The sequence below is a fragment of the Poecilia reticulata genome, chromosome 15, assembly GCF_904066995.2.
Source record: "Poecilia reticulata chromosome 15, P_reticulata-male-v2, whole genome shotgun sequence".
NCBI classification, from domain to species: domain Eukaryota; kingdom Metazoa; phylum Chordata; class Actinopteri; order Cyprinodontiformes; family Poeciliidae; genus Poecilia; species Poecilia reticulata.
Window position 1 is genome coordinate 13,590,663 of NC_088844.1, and position 18,597 is coordinate 13,609,259.

The 18,597-nt window shown below is 39.3% G+C and overlaps 1 protein-coding gene across 2 annotated transcripts in view; it reads right to left on the reverse strand.

The window, feature by feature from the left end:
- Window positions 1–18,597, reverse strand: part of add3b (adducin 3 (gamma) b) — a 28,775-nt gene that overhangs the window by 3,377 nt on the left and 6,801 nt on the right. Inside the window, exons 1-12 of one of the 2 annotated variants that reach the window (XM_008429344.3) lie at window positions 17,804–18,151; window positions 16,944–17,192; window positions 14,592–14,736; window positions 13,690–13,841; window positions 13,259–13,339; window positions 10,191–10,340; window positions 9,710–9,853; window positions 8,463–8,561; window positions 7,267–7,440; window positions 4,852–5,112; window positions 4,526–4,642; window positions 3,184–3,273 (exon numbers count right to left, since the gene is read on the reverse strand). In XM_008429344.3, the coding sequence (XP_008427566.2) occupies window positions 3,184–3,273; window positions 4,526–4,642; window positions 4,852–5,112; window positions 7,267–7,440; window positions 8,463–8,561; window positions 9,710–9,853; window positions 10,191–10,340; window positions 13,259–13,339; window positions 13,690–13,841; window positions 14,592–14,736; window positions 16,944–17,150 (1,620 nt within the window). In that variant the 5' untranslated portion in view covers window positions 17,151–17,192; window positions 17,804–18,151. Of the gene's footprint in view, window positions 1–3,183; window positions 3,274–4,525; window positions 4,643–4,851; window positions 5,113–7,266; window positions 7,441–8,462; window positions 8,562–9,709; window positions 9,854–10,190; window positions 10,341–13,258; window positions 13,340–13,689; window positions 13,842–14,591; window positions 14,737–16,943; window positions 17,193–17,803; window positions 18,152–18,597 lie in introns of those variants that run through there. The other variant, XM_081616102.1, reaches the window with a different exon arrangement.

Sequence of the window (18,597 nt, forward strand, 5' to 3'; positions counted from 1 at the left end):
GAGCTGATGAAAAACCGCTGTTAGAGGAGAAGTTAATTAAAAACCAGAGGATTTTGTGAGGAAAGATCAGTCAGGATCAGAGCTGGAGCTGCTGGTCTTCAGTCTGTTTCCAGCTCAGCTTCACCATGTCGGTATTTAGCTATAAAGATGCTACGAGTCAGAGCCCAACATGCTGAAAATGTCTTTTTATGAATGTGAAGGAAACATAAACGAAACATAGATCGTATGTATTTTCTATTACACTTTTGGATAATTTCTCTTTTATTCTTGGCTTTTTAGCCTGTGAACCAGGACTTCTCAGAAGTCATTGGAGTTCTCCCAGTGTGACCAGCAGACTGAGGCCTGTAACCAGTGTTCCCAGTATAATAAATACATGTTTTATTCTTTCACTTTTTGTGTATTTTTAAATATCTCAATCTTACAGTTGAAGTATTAGTATATTAATGGAGCTTATGTAATGACATAAAAATAATATACTCTGTTAAAATTATTTTAACTCTTTGCTGTCAATAGCAGAGTTGACAAACTGTAATAAATATTTATTCTCTGGAAAAAGGTAAGAAAAATATGTAGTTTAATGTTTGACAATGACTGATTTATAAATCAAAAGTAATCTCTCAATAACGTATAAAAAATAAATACAGGAAAATTGTTAGTCTTGAAATGTTATATGTACATTAAATTATGGAATTATGTAAATATGTTCTTTAATAAAACACTGTAAAAGTGTGTCTGTTCATCAATTTCAATATAAAAATTATCAGAATCATTTCTATCAAATAAAACATTGTGCTCTTTATTCAGAAATGCCCCAAAACAATTAATAATCACATCAAAAGTTAGAAACGCTCTCTTTAGTGATTTCTTTGATTGCCAAATATATTAATGTGTGTGAGAAAATGTGTCAATGGCAGGTATTAACTTAAAATACTTTGTAGAACGGCACTTTATAAAGTTTGGTCCATTCACTTGTATTACCTTACTGGCACATATTCCACATTCAATATGGCGGACGCTGTTACGTATCGCAGCAACGGGCCGACCCGCTCCATGAGGCGTCTACGCATTAATGTCTATGCTCACCGCTACCTGTAAAATTCATGCATCACTAACTCTCTTGTTTTAATGTAAAATGCTCTGTACCTACTGCCATCTAGTGGTAAGAAGATTACATGATTACGCCGCTACTACTACAGCAGACACTCGAAGATGGCATTATTTGCAGATAATTAATTCATTTTCAAAAAATTTTTTAAAACCAATTACCGTATTTTCCGGACTATAGAGCACACCATAATATAAGCGGCACCTTCAAAATTTTTGGAAACAAACAAAAAACTGGAAAGCCGCACCGCATCTCTGCTGCTCTCGGTTTTCCATAAGGACCCAGCAGAGGGCAGCAGAGGGCAGCAGAGGGCTGCGTCCTAATAAATCTGCTGGATATATTAAGGACGCAGTCCTCCAGCCGAACCATGGCTTTGTTCAGGCCAAGCTTAGTGCAGCGGCTATATTTCCCTCCTGTACTGCCAGATAGATAGCCCTCAACTTAAAAGCTGCATCATATGAGTTTCAAAACATTTCTCTGTCGTGCCTGCTGCTGGCATGTGCTTGTTCTAAATGAAAAATAGCGCGTTCTTCTTTGATTTACAATTTTGACTTCCAATGATTCACTCCCTGCTAAAGAGCCCCCTGGTGGTTGAAAAAAAAAATACACAGAAAAACTGCACCGGGTTATAAGCCTCATGGTTCAAAGCTTAGGAAAAAAGTAGCGGCTTATGGTCCGGATTGGGTAATTTCCACGGCACACCTGACGATCACTCACGGCACACTAGTGTGCCGCGGCACAGTGGTTGAAAAACACTTTGGTAGGCTACTGTATTTTTGTTTTAAGCCGTCGTGTTTCAAACACTGTTCGAAAAGAGCATTTAAGATATATATATATATATATATATATATATATATATATATATATATATATATATATATATATATATATATATATATAAAAATTCCCTTCTCACCCTCCGCGGGTGGTCTGTTTCATCCTCTGAGCTCGGGTCCTCTACCAGAGGCCTGGGAGCTTGAGGGTTCTGCGCAGTATCTTGGCTGTGCCTAGAACTGCACATTTCTGGACTGAGATGTCTGATGTTGTTCCTGGGATCTGTTTGAGCCACTGCTCCAGTTTGGGGGTGACTGCCCCGAGGGCCCCGATGACCACAGGCACCACTGTGGTCTTCACCTTCCAGGTCTTTTCCAGTTCCTCCCTGAGGCCCTGGTATTTCTCCAATTTCTCATGCTCCTTTTTCCTGATGTTGTAATCACTTGGTATTGCTACATCCACCACAACGGCTTTCCTCTGTTCTTTATCCACCACCACAATGTCCGGTTGGTTCGCCATTACCATCTTGTCTGTCTGGATCTGGAAGTCCCACAGGATCTTAGCTCGGTCATTCTCCACCACTTTTGGGGGTGTTCCCCACTTTGATCTCGGGGCTTCCAGTCCATATTCTGCACAGATGTTCCTGTACACTATGCCCGCCACTTGGTTATGTCGTTCCATGTATGCTTTCCCTGCCAGCATCTTGCACCCTGCTATTATGTGCTGGACTGTCTCAGGGGCCTCCTTGCACAACCTACACCTTGGGTCTTGTCTGGTGTGGTAGATCTGAGCCTCTATTGCTCTGGTGTTTTAAGATTATTACCAGACATTGCTCAGATATATATATATATATATATATATATATATATATATATATATATATATATACTTGTGCTACTGGTACGTATTTCGTTAAAAGTTGCAAATTTCTCACCAAGCAGACATCAAAATCCAATGCAGTGAAATCTGGTGTGGTGAACAATGTATTTGCAGTTCCTAATTGTTTGGATTTCATAAAATTGTAAACATAATAGTTTATAGCTTCTATTGGTCAACATGGTGCAGTACCAGTTAAAATAGCAGTAGACAAAATGCTACTGTCAGTGCAGCATACTTAAGGCCAGGTTTAGATTGATGTTGAGGTTTAAACCCTTATCTTAATTTAAGGTTCTCCTTAAGAGGACTCCTTTACGTAGAACTACGTTTCCATGAAGCTATGTTCAACATGCATAAGGAAAGGACAAAAACTGGCAAACTGCAGTTACAGGTACTGAACTCTTAATATCACATAAGCGTCTACTCACTGGTCCTGGTTTGGTGTCCACGACAATGCCTGCCAGTAATTGAGATTTTGGTCCTGGAGTCATCTGATCACCCCTATGTTGTTCCTTTATCTGAGAAAACATATTTAAAAAAAACAAACATTTTGACAAGATTTTAGAACAATACAACACCGGTAAAAACAATTAACATAAAGCTGTTTACTAGGATTCGTCAACTCAACAAAGATTCTTTTGGATACTTGGGATAAATATGTTTTATGTCATACAGATGTTTGTAATATTTAAAAATTGAGAAAAATATATGTTAATATTCACGTTTTATTCAGCTCACAAAGTATGGAGCAAATGTAGGAAGCCCAGTTAATATAATACAAAACAAAGGATATTTTGCTTTACTTTCTAAGTGCTATGCACCAAAATGTATTCTAGTTAACATGAAGTGTTGAAGTCGTACTGAGTGAATTTGTGTTAGTTACTTCTTGTGAAGTTCAAAGTAAAAAGATCTCCAGACTCTATTCACTCAAGAAATGAGATTCTGTAACCAAACCTCCATTTTCCCAGAGATAGAATCAGCTGACATTTCTCTTTTTCTCTCTCGTTTTATTTGGGATAGAGACGTCTTAGAGAACCATTACAAGTCTTAAGTCATTGTTTGGCTTGTCTTCTTTCCGATGCTACTCTAACGAGGCAGTTTGTTGATTTAGCTGAAAAACCTGGCCTGCCAAAATAAGGATTAGAGACTGATGAATTATTCTGCTTGAAAATCGACCAAGTGGATTATGTGTTAGTTTGAGCTAATCTGTTTTATATGAATAGTTCACTGTTCAGAACAGCAATTATATCAGAATGTCAAAGGAAAACGAACGTACCGCATATAGATTTTTTTAATGTTTGCATATTCTTTTCAATGTGTTAAGATGCTTCTTTTATTTAATTTTTTTTTACTTCCTGTGTTCACATAAAAATGTATATAGATTTTATAAGTATCAGTTATTCTTATAAAAGTAAATAGATATCACATATATACATATTAGTGTTAAAATACAAATTTACAGGTGGGTGTTTTTATTTGCTAGTATTAAAATTTTTCATTTTGTTTATAATTTAAGTTAAAAAAAAAAGTTTAAATAAAAAATAAAGAGCCCGCCCCTCTTTTAACTAGCTGGTAGCCCAACTATTTGTACAAAAGCTTAAACATTTTTTGACTGGTTGTTTTCTTACTGGTTACACTAAACAGTGAAAATAACTACATGTTGTGTTTTGTAGTCAGATTACCTGATGTTTGAATAACATGTCTGGTTGTTATTTTGAAAGTGATATCTTAAAACTGAGACAGAATTTTTGCTGCACAGCGAAAACTGACCCGGTTCCTCTTATCCAACACCTCTGTGGGATTTGTGTTAAGCGGGACAAACTGGTTAGGGTCCTCGATTTTTATCGGGGTCCCCACGCTGTTGCCTGGCTGTGACGACTTCATCCACTGAAAATAACCCAAAGCAGATAAATTAGAGAAATTAAAGTAACAACCACATCTAACGCATGCTTTCTTCCAGACCAACCACAAGAGGGCAGGCTTACATAAAAAGAAAATGTACTTGGCACAGTTTGTTTCTGCAGTCAGAAGCAGAGGCCGTCACTGTGAATGACTCAGTATCTTGTGAAGGGTGGAACTTTTAAAAATCAGCGTACCATGATTTTGGTCCTGGGGCTGACATCCCCGCTGGGTGACTGCTCAGGAACGTTGACCTTCAGGTAGCTGTGAGGCGAGGTCAGCCACCTGGTTCTCTCCCTCTGTTGTTTCTGTGCCATGAACTTAAAGGGGCTGCGCAAACCTGGGTCACTATCGTCCGACGGCACCGCCGACACCGTGGCGGGGATTTCCACATCGTTCTTGGAACGGGGCTTCTCACGGACAATCGGGTTCCGATAAGAGTAACCTGTTCTGTATCCCTGTCAGGCCGCGTGCAGAAGGGACAAACAAATGACTAAAATGTGATGTGAAAATGGAACAAATTACATGAGCCGGACATGAGAGCTGCACTCAAAAACATTTAAAACGCAAACAATCCGCAGGCCCCAAGACATCCATTTCCATTTAACTTTTAAATATTTAAACAGACCAAAACATAAACAAACTGTTTTTATGGATTTGCCAAGTCCATGAACGAGAAGATCAAACCGCTTTCAGTTTAACACATCAAAAGCAGAGTATTAATTAAAATGTTTAGATTGAGGTTGCTTGTGCACCATCCCTACAAAAAATACTCAATATATATATATATATATATATATATATATATATATATATATATATATATATATATATATATATATATATATATATATATATATATATATATATATATATATATATATATATATATGCCATTTTTCCATATTGGGCCTTTAATGCAACAGAACAAGCCGGATGGAGCCTGAAGCACAGTTTTAACCAGCACGAACTCACTAACATGCAAAGACTGAAGACACATAAAAAATGAATTATTATTTGATGGTATATTTCATTCACAATCTGAGGGCTTTAAGTCTGGATTCCTCAAATCTGCTTCATTTAGAGATGCAGCAAGATCTTGACTTGGGAATGGGATGATTTTCAGACCAGCAGAAATGTTCAAAAATTCCAACTATACATATGAAATTACAATCATCATGATAATGTCAATGTCAATACAAACGTGACAGCAAAGGAGTTTTTGAACATGATATGACATTCTTTATGTAGAAGTTGTCAGTAAAATACCACAGGAAACAGAAAAAAAGCTGGTCAACCATTATAAAAATGCTTGCCTGCTGTAATACCAATCAAAATCTTGATATTATTATAAAAAGGGCATTACAAAATGCCAATTTTCATAGATGTAACTGAAACAGTAAAACAGTGAAAGAAGTTCTGAAAAAGGAAAAAGTAACAATTCCAATCAAAGCCCCCGTTTCTGGGGTTTGCAAGCATCATCAGAGATTACTGAGCTCACAATGAATTATAATTTTTATCGAGATAAATGTATCTTTTAATAATTACAAATTTAATGACAATTGTCCATCCTTGGTGTGTTCATTCGGGGTACGAGAGAGCAAGAAAGACAGCAGATAACATGAAGGCTGAATGGAATAAAATGAGAATTTCACTTCTGTCTGTAATGGCTAGATTTGGAAATGTTGCCAGCATTTTGAAAATATCGCATTTAAAGTAACAATCTACATTCGGTTTACAGAATACACACGAAGACTCCTAATGCTAACCATGCTAATCGCTAACATAAGAACACTAAAGGGTGTCTAAGCCATCAAGTATGTTATCCGTGACAATAAATATGGATAGCAGTTGACGGCTTCAACGTTGTTCTTCGTACTTCTTAATATTTGGTTTTTAAAAACCAGACATCATAAATCTCATCTGAAATTCCGACCCGTCTCAGTTTCTTTTCTTAGTTCAGAAAACTAATGCACTCAATCTAATTTGTTATTCTTTCTGCAAGGCCCTATTGCTTATGATTCATTCCTCACACAACTAGCCCACTTCCCCTTCTGGTTTAAAAGGTCAGACCACCAGTTAGGCTTAATGAACTCGTATTTTCACGCGGTAGAAGTAGAAGACTTTGAAGAAATGCCAAATAGAAACTAGCTGAAATACAGCTGTTCCAATAAGCGATCGTGCGGTCTGTGGTTCTCTGCTGCCCACAGCATTCCTTCCCGTCTGAAAAGCTGTGATCGAGTGGACGGGCGGGTAATGACTCCACAGAGTTAACACAGCTGCAGCAGCTGTTAGCGAGAAGTCCACTCAGACTTACAGCCTGACATCTCGTCTGTCCACAGAGTGAGCCGGATGCATTTTATTATCAGAGCCGGTGCAATGACAGCGACTGCAATCAGCCCACAGAAATCCTTAGAGAGGTAAAAAAAAAAAAACACACTGGAAACAGCTCACTGGACTCAACGACTTAAAAATACAAACACGCTCCATGAGGGGAAAGGGAGTACAATCACATAACAATATGATTAATTTACGCAAAACACATGTAGTCTTTTCATTGTGTTCTCTAATCAGTCGCTTCCTTTGGGAAGGTGAGGTGAGGGTTCACTCACCAGGTTGTCCAGCATCCTCATGAGGGACTCGAACTCGGCCTCGCCCACCTTCCACTTGACCTCGTTGTCAATGACGACCCCGGCAGCAGCCACTCCCTGGGTGCGGGGCTTAAACTTGTCCCTGTCCAGCAGGACAAGGTCGTCCACGGTGCCTGAACACCTGAGAGAATTCACCTAAACGAAGCCGTCAGACAGGGGACTTCATTTTGCTTGTTCTGTGCTTGCAGAGTGTTAAAAGCTAAATTATCCCTGAAGTTATAATTTCCCTCATGTGCACAATAAAACCCACTTCAACAAACACTCAAAAGCAACTCAGAGATACTATTATTGTATATAAAGGAAGGAAGGAAGAACACATGAAGGGAAGAAAAGTATGGCACAAGGAAGGAGTAAGAAGTAAGAAGAAATTAAAAAAGGAAAGACAGAAGGGACATTTCTTTGCAATGAAACAAAAAAAGAACGAACATCAAGAAGGACAGAGAAAGACAATAGGAGTGATAAAAGTAGGGACAAAAGGAAATAAGGACAGGAGGGAGAAAGGAAGGACACAAGAAACAAAAAGAGAAACAGAAGGACGTAAAGCACAGCACAAGAAAGGCGAGACAAAAGGAAAAGAAGCCAGGAAGTAAGATCACAAAAAAGAAATTTAGGTACGAAGCATAGAAGAAAGCAAAAAAAGATGGAACTGAGTTCAGAGGTAATGAACAGAGGAAATAAGGAAGAAAACAAAGAGATGAAGAGAGTTAAGAAAAAGAAAACAGAATAAAGTCCATATATATATATACATATATTTTTCCATCCTCTTCTTTTCTTTCCCTTTACCTATCCAGATCTGGAGAATGCAAAGGTCTAATTCTACACATTTTCAGATTTCCTAGACTGTGTAGGAGCTCTGACTGCAAATTTGTGACCAGAACAACAAAAAACAAAAAAAAAAAACAATCCAACCCAAGAACAGCCTCACACAGTTCCTATTTGACTGAGATTTGCTTGGAAATCCTGCATGCCAGACATCATCTGCTGCGCGTCTATTTTAGGCGCTGGCTTTATCTCATCCGTCTGACTCATTAATCAACGTATGACGAACAATAACTCGGCTACCTTAGACTACAGGGTACAGTACAGGGACACACTTGGGCTGAAATGAGACGAACGGTGCAGCAGAGGGTAACCGATGAAGAGCATCATTTGCGTACCTGGATTTCACAGGCTTGCTGTGAATGGTACACATAATGAAAAGCTTCTTCCACTGTTTCTCCCAAGGCGAGCAGCCCGTGGTTCCTCAGAAGCATCACCTGAAAAACACATCATGGGATCATGGTATGTGATCCAGCTACTTCATAGATCTCCCACTGCTTTCTGTTTTTCTGTCTGAGTTATAAAAAAAAAAACAAACCAACAGGATAGGCTTTGATTATTTGAAGCCAGTGAACAAAATTGCTCAATATTCTGCCGAGGCTAATATAAATCTACGTGTTCCGAAAGAAAACGAAACTTGAGCTCTTTTCTCGGCTTTGAAGTTTTAGTAAAACTACTCAGTTTCTATTGACTGCTTTGCAGATGCATATCGTGCCTTCAGAGGGTGGGAAGCCTTACGCACTGGCAGCGAAATCTGCAAGGTCGTTGTTTTAGGGGTTGGCAGCAACTACAAACACTGAAAGGGTAAATACCAACTGTGTCAAGTTTTCATAAAATAATATGCATGAAGTTATCTGAACACTTCATTCCATAATTCATGAAAAATACTTAAAACACAAAGAGAAATAAATTAACACTAAATGGTTTAAGGAAACAGGTGTGAAATAGCATCTCAAAGGTGTAACAAAGAATGAGAGCAAACTACGAGAGCAAACTTTTATATTTCATCATGTTTCAAAATAAGTTCTGTTCTCCTCTTAATTACTTTAAATCTCTAATGATGTGTTTGGCACGACGAAGATGTCGTGCATAGTTCCCGCACACAATGGTTCACAATGTAACGTAATGTTTTTTTTTTTTTTAACTAGTAAACATCAAAACAAAACTACATGTTTTAGGTCAGCAAGGATTACCGGCAATATTCATATTTGCTACATTTTAGAAGTACTCTCTTTAGTTTCTATACCATGACTCCATGTGTTTTTTGCATGTGTTTTTAAACATTCAAATTTGTTGCTATAGCCCTCTTTCAGTCCAAAAACCAGCCGTGTGCAGCAACAGAGATACTCTTTTAAAAAAGACATTTATAGTGGAACATCTCTGAAAAGTTTTGAGGCTGTATCTTTTTAGAAACTATGCATACACTCTAATAATTAAGCCGTGCCTAGTGGCACGTATAGCCATGATTAAACCAGTTCAACAAAACATTCATAGACTCCCTTGTGTGTGAAACATTATGATATAATAAGCCTGCCTCATGTTAATGCGAGCAAGCTGTTAATGAGGTGCTTCAGTTTGGCGGTACCTTGGCAGTCGGGCCCAGCGCTTTCTGAAACTCCACCTTCTCCTCTTTATTATCCAGGCAGCCATGGTAACCGAAGCAGCTCACGTCTCCCAGCAGCAAAGCCTCCTGGGAAATGGGCAGGATTCCACATTTCATCGAGGACACCTGTTAGCGTGGGATGAAAACAAACGAGACTGTGATGCGCCAGCGTCTCCAACAGAAGCACAGATTTTTTTTTTTTCTTTTCTTTTTTTTTTGCTCTTGGGCACAAATAAAAACACAGTTTTATAGCGATGCTTGCAGTGTGCTGTGCGTTTTACAGCGAGGCTTCAAAAGAGATGGTAAAAATACATTACAGGGGCTCTGTACCTGAACCAACCAGGCATGTGAGAGGCTGCTTTTCACTTGATCATGTTTTTCAGCTGTAAAGCAGCAACTTTTATGTAGAGTTAAACAAAACAACAAAAAAAACTCAATTAAAATATGACCTGGGCATACTTACAGCAGCCGTAGCTGAGGTGTGTATATGGATGATGCATTTCACGTCGGGGCGCATCAAGTAAATGGCAGCATGAGGAGCGAATCCAAAATGGTCAGGGCCCAGGTCAGTGGAACCCTGGTCCACAACGTCACCCACTATGTTCACTTTTACCTACATGTGATGCAAGAAACAAAAACAAACAAAAAAACACAAGCCCATGCATAAAAGAAAATCTGCGACAACCATCTTTCCTAATCGGGTCTTTATTCGCCTGCTGGATGGTGATTTATTGTAGGTTCAACTTTGCATGATGCAGCCACCACCGTGTTTCATGGTGTGTTCACGGTGATATGCAGTGTGAATTTTCTGACAAGAGCTTTGCATGTAAGACAAATAGTTCAAGCTGGAGAAAGAATTTCAATTATTGAAGTCACTGACTGATGTCTGTGGCTATGTTTCTCTTTTGCATTTTAATTTTGTTAGAATGGGGCGTGATGCAGTGCTTTTAAAAAGAATAAATCATACAGCTTGCTTTATGCTGCCAAAGAGGTTATTTTTAGGTGGGTTTTTTATTCTAACATCAAGCCTTGTTGTAGTCAATGAAACTAAACAAAAAAAAAAAAAAGTGAATAAAACCCATTTATTCTTGACTCAGTAACGGTGACGAATACATCTTCATACAGGGTCACAGTGTTTTTGTATCTATTTGTGTTAAACTTGTCTGATTGGTTTTTATATAGGAAGCATTTAAGAGTATATATAAAAAAAAAAAAAGCAGAAAAAATCTGGAAACGGTGACTACCTTTTTCACAGCATTGCAGACTATATAAATATAAACGTTTAGTAGTAAAATAGATGATTGAAAAATACATGAAAAATGTAAATGATCAGACAGATAACAGGCGTTTCCAATGGCTTTTTATGGAAATGTACACTTGGCAGCACCAGCTTTAAGGCTGCATCTACAACTCAATTTTTGCGTTTTGTGAATCAACAGAGAAACCAATGAAGCTCTTTCTTATACTAAGTGCTAGAATCAGATCCTTCGTGGTTTTTATGAGCACATGTAAGGATTGGTTAAGTTTTCCATGGCCATATATCCATTATAGATCTAGATATTTTATCCTTGCTCTGCTGTGTTTTAAATTTCTTTCAAGGATCACAACGCAAGAAGGCAGTTTATCAACAAAAATCACTGCATTTGTCTTGGTATCTCAGGAAACAGTTGTGCTGTACTATCTTAACAGCATAATTTATAAAAAACAGCACTTTTGTGTCTGTGTAGTATAAACTGTGTGCATGTTATTTCAAGCAGGATTTACAAAACAACCAGACATTGCAGCGTTTATAAGCATGGTCACAAACAGGGCATGTAAACTGGCAGTTTTTGAGTAAGAGCCACCTCAGTGCAGCGCATTGATCTGCAGTACATTCACTATGTGACATACAATATTAAAATAAACAGCAGAAAGAATGGCAGACTGAGCTTTTGTTATTGCAGTGCTAATTCATTTGGTACTTGCCACTCAGTTAACTGTTTTTATCTGGCACCAAACAGATTTAAAGTGAAATTAACTCTAAACAATGTTCTCTCACAATAATGTATTTTAATTTTTGGTCTCCATGATACCATGCTCCCACTGCTAATCAAAACAGACCATTCATCACAGCAAGCAAGCAACTGCGCTAAGACCGGTTTTATGCATGAAACAGTATGTACTGTTGCTAAGCAACCACTATCACTGGGTAAGCCCAGTGGAAAACTCCCAGTAAAGTTTCTCATAGGCTTCGTAGCAAAATAAAACCAAGACTGATAATATTGTTTTCCAATATTTACCTCGGGTAGTTCAGAAGTTATTTTTAGCTATTAGACTTAAAACACATTAAAAAGGAAGCATAATCTCTTACAAAAGTACAAGTAAAGAATACATTGTTTTAATAATTATGTCATCTAACAGGTCTGTTTGAGAAAGAATAGGCTTAATGAATAATGTTTATATTTTATTTACAGATTTAGGGGGTCCTCAAGAAAATGTATTATTATTTGAAAATAAGAATCAAGTTACTTCTGACAAAAAGTCACTGAAATATATATAATATTTAGGGTTTTAGCTGGATATTTACCATTAACTAGAATAACCTAGTTATTATTACTTTTGAATGTGGTACTCACATTCAAAAATACTATAACAAGGAAGAAAATCCTGATATTATTTTATTGTGTTGTATTCTGTTTCATGAGTGTAAAAGGCTCTGCGTGCCTTTTCTGTATTGCAGAACACCTTTGGCTCCTTTTAGTTCAAATATCATTCTTAGAGACCCTTCAAAGGTCTCATTATACAAGGTGTTTCTGTGGCTGTTAGAAATTTTGACGACACATAAAACCATATGTCCTCTGATTCTAGATCCTTAGCTTAAGCAGAGAGGTATGCAGCAGATGTGCCTCCACCACAAATTGCTGTGTAAGGAAAGCCCCGCACACAGACACTAATTGGGGCATTTGTTCCCACATGCATGCTTCCATTGTGACAACTATCCTGAACCGTTGCAGACAGTCTGAACAAAACGTACAAATTCTGTCCTAGCAACTTTTTGACCAGTTGTCAATTTGAAAAAAAATAAATAAATAAAAAAAAAAAACGGTAAGGAAGTTAAACAAAGCAGTCGAAACAATATGAGGCACCTACAGACTATCCTTCACTAAATGTGTTTAACTTCCACAATCCAAGTAACAGACACCCTGCTCTTTACATTCTGCCCTTCACACTGTGAACACTCAATGTTACTAAGGCTTATTAGCAATGGTGACAAAACACCAGGAGTTTCTGTAAGATGGGCTTTTACAGTTTGAGTTCAAAGATGTTGCACTGTGACACCGACGACATTTCTGCTGCCTTGTGGCAAAAAAGGTTCTGGGTTCTAATACCGGCCTTAGGTCTTTCCCCCTATAGTCCGAAGTAAGATTGTTGTCTCGATACTCCTAATTAAACACAATCATTCAGTTTTCGAACTGAATGAATTCATAGCAAATGTTGATGTTTCAGTGAATTTGGGCAAAAGACGGAAACTTGCTCGGGCGTTGTTCTTACCAAATTTGCTGCCGTCACCTCAGCGAATGACAGGCCTCGTGGACTGATGAGAACATGGTCCTGCTCTTTGCTGACACGCACCTGAGACACAGAGAGATTTATAAGCTCACTCCTCAGGCTATGCATATCAACACTTCCAACCATGTGAAAGAAAATTCACTCTTGCCAACATTATTAAAGACGATCTGCATTGATGACAGTGAAGAATAACTCTACACATAGACAGAAATGTGACTTGGCTTCTCAGAGCCGTTTCGACTTCAAGATCTCAGATATCTACACCATTTATCATTTATGCTTTCTGGAATTAAAGAGGGATTCCCTCTATAGACCGTTAAAGAGGTCACAACGCCAAGCTCACATAAAGAAATGCAAACCACTGCATAAATAAGCAGCCGTCCACCGAAGCGTGACAGTGAAGTTGTGCTCACAGTGATGTAGGAGCTTGTAAAACGAGCCCAGTTGAAGAGATCAACAAGCCTGTAGAGGGTGGCCAGTTTGCAGCGGCTCTGCTTCTCTCCTTTGGCAAAGGACGGAGACTCGATGCTGTACAGGTCGTTTACTGGAGTCACCATCCCAAAGCCTGCAGCGAGACATAACAGCTTCAGTGCACTGGTCCGATTCAAGTCTGGGAATCAGAGTTTACATCTTCATGGTCTACATTAGTTTATTCAGTTCATGCAATTTAGCAAAACAAAGCAAATCTTCCTTTTCCATACTTGTCCAGATGACATCGAAACCATGTGACCGAGTTCCAGTTGCAGGGTTTTGCTTTTTATTTTATATGCAGCTTCCTACAAACAGGAAACTGGAGTCTCCACGGCTGAATGCGGTTCCAAGGCTAAAGAAGGTCTCACGATTCCCAACGTGAAACTGGAGGATATTTTTGGCCTTTACCTCCATATAAGGACATATAATGATACAGAACTCGGCCTTCTTTTACAGCCACTCTGGCTTTTTGAAAGAAAGGTTTGCATAAGCAGTTTCACAGCCACTTCCTCCATGGCACGATCCAAATGTTTATAACTTCTCCATGACCTCCCTGAAAACTCCCCTGAGGCAAACCGTCACACTAACATAATTACCACTGCAAACTGCTATAATTCTTTACCAAGAGTGGTCATGAGAGACGCACACAATGAAGACCGTTGTGAACAACTTTGTGCCTCTTCTGCAGTTTCGGGGTTGTCGAGCGTCACAAGAGTCTGAGAATTTACCCTCTAACAATGAGGTTAATCAGGGTGCAGAACACGCTCGTACACATGTAGCGCGCTTAGACTCAGCCGGGCCCGCAGGGACGAGGACAGACTCTTTTGCAAACACAGCCACTCACTGATGGGTGAAGTCAAAGGGCCAGCTCCTCCCACGGTGCTGGCCATGACCAGGTCAGCAATTTGCCTGAGAGCCAGGAGACCAGAGGGGTTGTTGCCCTTCGTCAGCTGGTCCTGAATCAGGCCCTCCAGCTCATCTTTGAACACCTGTAAACAAGACAGGAGAAGGAGGAAAAACACTGTTGTAAATCTCGCGTCACCCTGACAACTGGGACAAACACAACCTTGACCTCATTCCGGCGTCTCCGGAGGATGTGTCCAGGGAGCGCGGCTCTCCTTATTACCACTGTACACAAATCACCAAAGGCTTATTAAAAGGCTCTTTGTGAGGCTGTGAAAAGGGGGCTTCATTAAAAGCAAAGAGGGGACGAAGGGGGGTGTACATTAAACCCGACTATCAATTTTTGCATGAAGAACTTGCCAGTGTGTTCTGAAACAGCAATATATATATTTTTTTTTTCTTCTGTGGGCTACAGCTGAGCTCTGGTATTCTGCTCCATCCATCCACAGTTCCCATGGTGATGAGTTACACTTGTTGTGCCTGTTATGCAATGAAAGAGGAGTGTGGGCTCGTCTTATTTCTGTGCACTTCATTGGCAATTTGTGCATTACACCTCCCGGTGCTTTAGATGGTGCTGCTTTCAGCTGTACAGAAAAAAAAATCTTTCTGAAGCAGTTAGGGAAGACTTTCTGAATTGCATCAAAAATACAGAGAGAAAAACTGGCTCTCATCAGAATATATCACTGTGGGCATGATATTCATGCATTGCATGCCGATTATATAATTAGTTTGCTGTACTTGATGTCCGTACATGATGCAGGTAACTCTACATACTGAGAGTCAGAGTAGCTGAAGCATTGTAATTGCAGATTAGAGCAGTCAGGAAATGTGGCTTTACCACAATAACATGATCGCTGCAATATTTAACAATGAATGATGAATGATTTCCTAAAACTGTGATCCTATAAAAACAAAAATAAGTAAGGTAGATAAAGAGTGAAGATTTTGAAGACGATAACCCAACAAGTAGAAACTAAGTTGGTATGAAGTTATGACAAAATTAAAGTATTTTAATAATTTTACTGTATTTATGCAAAACGTTTAGATAAAAATGTATAAAATTACATAAGTAATTTAATTTAAAACAGAATAGAAAAGCTAAAAGTGTTCCTGCTGCTCCTAAAGTACTTTAGCATATTGACTGTTGTAGATAGTATCTTATCTCTGGCCCTGGAGCATGGAGGCAACATGGTTTTTCATATGGTACAATTGAAATGTTGCGATAGGATGAGTGAAAAAATAAAACATTTTATGTAAAATATTTATGCAATATTAGTTTGATAGCACATTAGCAGAAAGTAAAATAAACACCCGATGAGGAGATCTAAATTAAAAATCACATCAGTTTTAAAGGTATATCCCTTTTTAATGTCTCTTCATTTCCTTCCAAAAAAAATAATCAGAGTATTGCTACCCAGAGGCTTAAGCAGTTTTCATGCCACAATTTCATACTTTTCCTGATTTGCGTTTCTAGATTCCTCCATCTGCTTTAACCTGTTTTTAATGTTTAAATACAAACTTCACTGTGAGTTTATGGCAACTTTACTGTGATTACATTAAGGGATGCAAGGAGTGACCAAGGAAGGATGGACATATTAACATCAAAAGTCACTTTTTGACACTTTTAATAAACAGAAAAAAAAAATCTAAATCCAAATATTACAGTTTTTTCTATTGTATGGGAAACCCTGCAGGACAAGCTGAAACTAACCAGTGAGTAAGCATATTAAATGTGGTACAATCTGCACTTGGCTGCTTAGCAGGTATCCTGCTAGCTATAGTTCAAAGTGCTGCATTAAAAAGAATGGTGGGTGGCACTCCTTTCGTTTCAGGCCAAGACTACTAATGATTTTAGCAACCACATAGACCTTAAAGGGGTCAAATTTACCTTTCTGTTGAACAAGTGTAGCTTCTTTTTTTTTTTTTTAAGTTAGCTGACCAGCAGATTTCAGCAACATGTGGGGGAAGATAAGTGATGCTACATCTTCCTTCTCTCTATAAAACTAAATTCTGGTTGTTCCAGGACTTACTTTCGTGTTTTGCAGTGTAGCTGTTCCTTTACAGTACCATAAGTTAAAGCTTTTTGGCAGCATTTCACAGAACACCCCCCCCCCCCCAAAAAAAAGAACATGTAATTTACTGTAGATTTGTGAATGCAGAAGGTTTTTTAAACATGTAAAAAGAAAGCATCTCCCTCTGCCTCTCTGCCTCTAACACCACCACTCATTACTCATACACAGTGAAAGCTTCTGTGTAGGAGGAACGCAGTCTCATGCAGCTCGACTCTACGTACTGGACTCCGCAGGATCTGGGTGACCCTCTTCTTCTGCTCCATCATGTTGAAGTCCTGCCTCAGGTCCGGCGACAGGGTCCGGTTGCGCTGCGACTCAGGGTCGCTGTCGCCCGCGCCGTCCAAGTGGTGCTCCTTGGAGTCACTGCCGGACAGGGGCAGGGGCAGGGTCAGGGCCCCGGCCGCTCGCCTCACGTCAACCAGACTCATGTCTTGTCCTCCTCCTGCTCCTCCTCGGTGACCTCCTTTTCTCTGGAAAACACGACGATCGCCTCACCTCAACTTCAGATTCAGATTCAGGCTGTCAAGGCAACCGGTGTTATTTTAGCTGGGAAAGAAGCTGTTCTGGCTGCAGCGGTGACTCATGTAATTACAGTGATATAGACAAAAGAGACCAGAACATTGTTTTGTGACTGAGGCAGATTTGTGCAAAGCTGCATTAGTCAGAGATGCTTCGAACATGATGGAAGAAGGGAACTCGTTGGACTATAATTCCACAACAAGACCACTGATGCATGTAGATCCAAGAACTCTTTCACCCCCAAATGTTAGGCTTAAAAAACGCAACCCCCACACTCAGAGAAACTGTAAAGCATGTTGCAGGGTAAACAAAGGTAAGGGCCTGTTGTAAACGAGCTCATATTGAAAGCAGTTTGCACCTGGATGTGGAGGTCGAGGAGGTACGAGACTGCATTTACATTAGGCCTGCTTAAAAGTTGGGATCACAGCACTACAACAAAGCAGACCACGCAGACTTTAAGACATTTAAACCAAAAAAACAACACAGAAGATGATGCACATAAAAGTGAAACTCGAATTAAAGAAAACAGGACAAATGTTGAACTCCTTGCATTAATAATTACCTCTAAAAAAAAAGTCCTCCCAACTCCTCCCGGACGGCGTGATGTCGACTTTCTCCAACACAGACTGGGATAAAGCGGAACAGCGCGGCTGTTATGGTCGATTTGGATTCATTGTGATGGGGTGGGCGAAAAAAAAAGAAAAAAAAATGTAAAAAGCCTGCGAGGCGCAACTTGTGCCGCTGCTGCTTTACAGTATCCAGACGGAGCGGGACTGCCCGCTGCGGTCCTCTCAGTGCTGAGACGAGGAGTGAGGAAGAAGAGCGGCAGCATGGAGGAGGATGTGGGTGTGTTTGTGTGGGAAAAAGGAAAAGTGACCATGTGACTCCACTTATCCACCCACCACCGAGGCCCCGCGAGCGGGACAAAAGAGGCGCTTATTGTGGACGGGATTTTACAACTGCGCGCTGAAACCGAAGGTGTCTGAATTTCCAGCCTGATTTCGGTCGGGCTTTTTTTTGTTGTTTTTTGTTTTTTTTTGCCACATGGATCCTAAAATACCCTTTAAGCAGTCTGATGCGTGAATTACAAAGAAGAAGAAGAAAAAAGTTTGTTTCCTTTATGTGTATGTGAATTTGTAGACAGCTGCCTGACTGTTTATGGCTCTAATGTATCGAAACAGATCATGTTTCTCTCCAAAACGTTTCCATATTGTAAGAACTTAAAACTCGAGTGACTCCCAACAAATTGCGTCTAACGTAGTTCTACCATTTTAATAAAAGTAACTTCACGTGTAGATTTAATAATAATAATAATAATACAGAGGTTCTAACACCACTAAAGTGTTTAAGTAAGTT